This window comes from Danio aesculapii, chromosome 5 (assembly GCF_903798145.1).
Source record: "Danio aesculapii chromosome 5, fDanAes4.1, whole genome shotgun sequence".
Classification (NCBI taxonomy): domain Eukaryota; kingdom Metazoa; phylum Chordata; class Actinopteri; order Cypriniformes; family Danionidae; genus Danio; species Danio aesculapii.
This window is the reverse complement of record NC_079439.1, coordinates 10,795,360-10,801,359: the sequence shown is the minus strand read 5'-3', so window position 1 is coordinate 10,801,359 and position 6,000 is coordinate 10,795,360. Positions and strand designations below refer to the sequence as shown.

General features: G+C 35.8%; 1 protein-coding gene and 1 long non-coding RNA gene across 3 annotated transcripts in view; both read left to right on the top strand.

The window, feature by feature from the left end:
• The first annotated feature begins 512 nt into the window (after window positions 1-512).
• On the top strand, window positions 513-2,317 carry LOC130228417 (uncharacterized). Of its 2 annotated transcripts, XR_008837758.1 has the most exons (5): window positions 513-593; window positions 1,517-1,568; window positions 1,782-1,849; window positions 2,056-2,095; window positions 2,239-2,317. It is a non-coding gene; the product is annotated as an uncharacterized LOC130228417 (long non-coding RNA). The 2 variants fall into 2 exon arrangements; XR_008837757.1 differs by lacking the exon at window positions 513-593 and having other exon boundaries at window positions 1,226-1,568.
• A 44-nt stretch (window positions 2,318-2,361) lies between these two features.
• Window positions 2,362-6,000, top strand: part of LOC130229911 (uncharacterized) — a 28,756-nt gene continuing 25,117 nt past the window's right edge. Inside the window, exons 1-3 of the mRNA XM_056458930.1 lie at window positions 2,362-2,397; window positions 2,550-2,642; window positions 4,002-4,349. Of these exons, the coding sequence (XP_056314905.1) occupies window positions 2,377-2,397; window positions 2,550-2,642; window positions 4,002-4,349 (462 nt within the window). The 5' untranslated portion in view covers window positions 2,362-2,376. The remainder of the gene's footprint in view (window positions 2,398-2,549; window positions 2,643-4,001; window positions 4,350-6,000) is intronic.

Below are 6,000 nucleotides of genomic sequence, written 5' to 3'. Positions count from 1 at the left end.
AATTCATTTCACAAATAATTAACACTGTGTTGGGACACTGGATATATATATATATATATATATATATATATATGTTTGTGTACGTACGTACACACACACGCACACACACACACACACACACACACACACACACACACACGCACACGCACACGCACACGCACACGCACACGCACACACACACACACACACTGTAAAAGCAAACATGGTATTTAATTAAAAATAGTAAATTGACCTTAATCAGTTTTTATCAACCTGCTATTAACACTCACTTTTAGTAAGTTACTAGTACTTTGAGGTTAAAAAAATCTTACCAGCTCAGTCTACTTGAGCTGGATTAATTTAGAAAAAGTAAGTTTATGACACTGTGGGCATGCGCAGATCAATCAATCATCCCCAACCAATCAAGCTGCTTCTTAAGGCGGGTCTTGGCGTGGCGGGATTCGAAATTTTGCAAACGATATGTCACATCTTGCCCGCAACTGACCGATCAGATGAAGCTGGATAACATTGAGCTGGACCTAAACATCGCTTCAACGGCACTTGTGATTTATCGTCAGCATAACAGCGATTCTTGTGCTTGGCACACTCATTTGGTGAGTAAATATTTTAATTTACCCTTGCGCAGATCGTTTTGTTTCTGTAAATCAGCGCCAGTGTTTTGTGCCTGCTAGTAATGATGTGTGTAGTAATGTCGGCTAATGCTAGCTAACTATATTATCGACATAACGTGGCTATATTTTGATGAAACTTGGTCAATACTTTATTTTTTCAATCCATAACTTCCTCGGTATTGAAAATAGGTAACTTTCAATACTTTTGTCACGTTAAAATTGAGGAAAAACTTTAGTGTAACGTTAGCAGTAACGTTAACGGTCGCTCGCGCCCACCTGCCATGCCAGTAACATTTGTCATCGAGTACTGACTAGCAGCTAGCATGATGATGACAGACTGATCCCGGCGGTTTGGGAGTTTCCTGAGTTTTATAACTGTTGTTTGTAAGCTCAGGCAGAACATCAGATCAAGTCTGGATGTATCATTTTATTTTAAGATAGTCTGTAAAGACTATGCTAATTTTAGCTACCAACAATAACAGTCTGTGCTTATCAAAAACAGGATTACCACTGTGTGTCGACATATGATTGGGGATATCACCACAGTCAACTAACTTAATGTTATTTTATTTAACACTTCGCACTTTATAGTCAATATTCGTAGCTGTGCTGTTTCCATGTTTACCATAGTACCCACTACCCAGATCAGTCTTGGTACGTTACAGACAAGAGTGTTTACCTGTCTGAAAAGATCTTTTCACTCAGTTTATCATAGTCTGCTATGATAGGGAACATATTTGCTGGCATACTCAGTGGCTTACATTATTCTTTAAAGTCATCTTGTACATAATATGTTCATTTTAATACTGGGAGCTGTCATTGTGGGTTATAGGCCTATGTTACAGTTTTCACATGTACTTGGTTGTGCTAAATTATTGTATTTTTATTTAACTGTTCCCTTCCAGGCACAAGCAGATAGTGATCAATCCACACATTCCATAATCCCAGCAATAAAAGGTATTTTCAACTAATAACTGTTTTATTATTATTATTATTGCATGCTAAAGTAAAAGTTATGCTTGCATCAGAGCAATTGGATTACAACAAAAGCTAAGAAAATCTTGTGTTGGAATTATTTCATTATAGTATATTTCATCATACAGAATATTTTGTGCATATTTTGAATTTCAAATATTTGATGTAATTAGTATTTCTGGACGGTCTCTATAGATACTGTGGGTTCGATTTATAGTCCATCATACCCAGGACTACAGTTCCCTTGATGTCTAACCACATAAGTGAGTCATTTACCATTTACTTTTTGTACTGCTGTGTTCACTTGTCTTAAAGAAGTTCATTGATTAAAAGCTTGATAATTAGATTTTTGCAAGGATTTAGTTTTTCCTATAGCTCTGGTATTTCAAATCTGATACTGCATTTTAGTGTTTTTGTCTTTTTATGTTGCTAGGCTTGATGCTAAAATTATCTTTTTTTTTCTTTTCAGATTTTCAGAACGATGGCCAGCACTCTTCATAGAGAGACAGGTAAGCAATTTTTGTTCTCAACCAATAAAATAATGCAAATTAAAAATAAATTCAAGGTGTGTGACTAGAAATCCAAACACTTGTTGGAATGTTAATCCCTCTGCCACCATTCCATCCCTACCCACTCCTCTCTACTTTTTCAGGTGTTTGCTGAGTTTAATAGAATCGCCAGTAAGAATCTTGAAGGAGACTTCTTTGAGGCTCTGGACCAGTATGCCCCACATTACATTGAACTTTTCAAAACAAAAAAGGGAACTATCGGCCAGAAACTCAGGGAGCTGATGCAGCACATGAGCTGGATGGTAAGTAGGTTTATTTTGCTTTTGATCTGTGTGATAGTTCATCAATCAAGTTCTAAATAAGACCATCCAGACCAACCTATTTTATTTCCTATCTGCTTGTGCCTTGCAAATTACTCCGTTAACTGGTCTTTTCTCTCTCTGTGTATCATTAGACACCAGACGTCACAGTACTTCGCTCTGTTGTCCTCAAAGGCATTCCCATTTTACTCGGTGATGACTCCAGTGAATTCTACAAGACCTGCTCTGTAAGTACTTGCACATAAGAAAAAGTTTGGTCTTGTAGAACACTTAGAATTGAAGACCAGGAGACTTGGTTCTTTCTTTATTGAGAACACGAGCTGCTGCAGTTAAGTCTGATCAAGGCACAACAAAAGGGTTAAATATATCATATAATATTATTGACAAGAATACATTTCCATTACCAACACTTAGTGTCAGATAACTTAAAGACATTGCTATTGCCACAGTTTCTATGACTGCTCCACTGATTTCTTGTTGCAAATTTTACACACACACACACCACACACACCCACCAACCTAGAGGTGGACACACGCGCACACACACACACACACACACACACACACACACACACACACACACACACACACACACACACACACACACACACACACAAACACACAAACTTACTGACACGCTTACACACACTCACACATTCAAAAAGACTTACACACACAGATTCAAACACAGACACACACTCACACACACTCAAACACAGGCTCACACACACTCACACATTCAAAAAGACTCACACACAGATTCAAACACAGACACACACTCACACACACTCAAACACAGGCTCACACACACTCACACATTCAAAAAGACTCACACACAGATTCAAACACAGACACACACACACACTTTACCAAAATAAGAGGAATTAAAATGAAAACTAAAATTTACAATTTTAATTTGAGTTGTCACTATTATTGCGTGAGCATTAATAAAGAGCTTTTGTAAAACTATTTGTAGTTTCTTTTTCACGTTTGGCTTTTCATTTTAATATTGGCTGTCTTGCCTCGAGACTGTAGTGAAAATGAAATGTGAAATCACCAATTGCATTTTATTTTTCAATTTGACAGGGATGATGCACTGTCACCATGAGAATGAAATCATTTCATTTCATTCTCAATTTTGTCACACATTTTGCATACAGTTTTCTGTAATGAAATCGTTAATCTAGTTTTAATTTTCATTTTAGTCATTTAATTTATTTAAATTTGGCAGAAAATGTCTTCCATAGATTCTTAAACATATTCTTAAATTTGTAATCCTACAGTCTGCATGAACATAAAACTATACCTGCAATGACATAGATGTAATTCAATATACAATATACATTTTGTACAGTGATTGATGTATTTTGTAGGTTAAAGTCAGTGTCACTCTTTGAGAATGTATAGACCTTTTTGTATCTCCATAGCTTTAGTTTAACCATAACAAATATATTTTGTTTGCTTTATTGTAACGATCCAGTGTGAAAACATATTTAAAACCATATTTTCTGATAACATTACAACACTAAAAAAAGAATGTTTTAGAATAGCATAAATTGCAATGCTGAAGAATGTGTGTCTTTTAGGATGCAGAGAGAGACGAGGCCCTAGAATGCATCACTGTTGGTGTGCTGACAGTTGTCAGTGAAGATGGTCCTCACGAGGGTCAAAGCTCAGTGGACCTCCAGCCCATCTCCACTGCCATCATTCTGGAGGGAGGTATTGTCATGGATCATATTAAAAACTTGCCTCAGGCAGTTTGTCTTTTGTTTGGTCTTACATATGCATTGCATTTGGATTACCCAAAATGCATGGCAAATACACTCAACTTCATTCAGACTGTGATGCTTGGACTGGGAAAGAAAAACCTCCCACCAAAACTGTTAACTCTGAAGAACAGTCTTTACTGTTCTAACCCAGAAGAGCCGTCGGCTGTCAGAGAATCAGAGAAATTATCAGAGAAATTTGATGCTTTCATGGAACTGTTCTCGCTTATTTACATTCTCAATGGAAAAAAAAGAATATTCCATTAAAGTCTACCATGTTATGCAGGTATGCTAATGGTGGAAATAGTGCCACGTTGTGTTGCAATGAGTTGTTAGTTGTTATTAGATGATAATGTCAGAAAATAACCTAGCAAGGTTATCCTGTTTTCATTTGTGTTTTGGGAAAACTTTTAATGATGTTTTTATTTGTGTTGGTTTAATCCTTGGACTGCTCACTTTGGGACACAAAAGTATTTGTTGTACTTTCGGTTTTGATCAGAAATGCACTGATTTTGCATGCACTGAAGTCGTCCTGTAGTTAGCTGTTTAATATTGGGAGACTGTTACATGCATACAATTAGCTCACAGAAATGTTTTTATTTTTTTTTTAAATTTTTTCCTTGTCATTTTTTTACAGTTAAATCAAACCACAACTTTGTTGTTTAGCTGCTGTTTTGTACTTAAATGTGCATTGAATAAATTTTGTAATGGAGCTGAATCAAACCAGTGAGTGTTCTTTTAAATTATATGTTTGTGTTGTGTTTGCCTTTATCACATAGTAACAGCAAAAATAGATAAATGGGGAAGAGAAAAGGCCACATGTTGGACCCAAACCTGGGCAGCTGCAACAAGGACCCATTAAAGGAAATTGGATTCTTTAATTTAAGTGAACTTGAAAAATGAGTGAGCAGAACTGAAAGTGTTAAGTTGTAGGTATTTAGTAATTCTAAGTGGGGTTAAATTTATATCAAGCAATCCACACAAAATGAAAAAATTAAGTTAACACTAAGCATGGCTATTAAGTTACATGAACATAAAAAAACTGTGTTAGTGGTACTACTTGATTTAGTACTGCACACTTAAAAAAACAAGCTTTTCTAACTCACTAATCTTAAGTTTACTTTGCTTAATTTTTTTGAGGCAACGAGTTTGCATACTTTTTTTAAGTAAGGTCAACTAATTACAATTTACAGTGCACACACACACACACACACACACACATCACTGAAATAAACCCTGAAAAAAAAAAAAAAAAAAAAAAAAAAAATCTTTAAACTTATTGTGAATGAATATCAATGTTATAAATTTTAATAGTGATTAGATAATGAAAGAACAAAGCCCCTCCGCTGATGTCCCCATTAGCGCACAATGTAACAAACAGGAATAATTAAACATGACATTTAAAAAAAAAAAACTAAATAATATTTTTGCAAATCCTGTTTGCAACTTTAACATTGAACATGGTGAAATTATATTAGCAGGTCATAGAATAACCTCCTTCTTTCTTGACATTTCCTTTGATAATATGGAGGTGTTGTATTGCTCATTTCCACCAGCGCAGGTGACTGAAAGAATCTCTCGTCCAGTGTCGGGCATTTGCCACTTGGCTGCACAGGTGTTGTAATGCGAGATCACATATATGTAATAAGTTCTGTTCAGCATTATATTTCCTCGCATCAAGAAACAGTGACCCTGCCCTTCCCAGACCTCCCTGTGTTATCTAAAGGGAAGTCTCGATAGGATACAGCTGCAGAAACTCAAATCAATATAGCATTTTTGTGCCACTACAACATAAATTTTTTACATTACTATGAGGGGT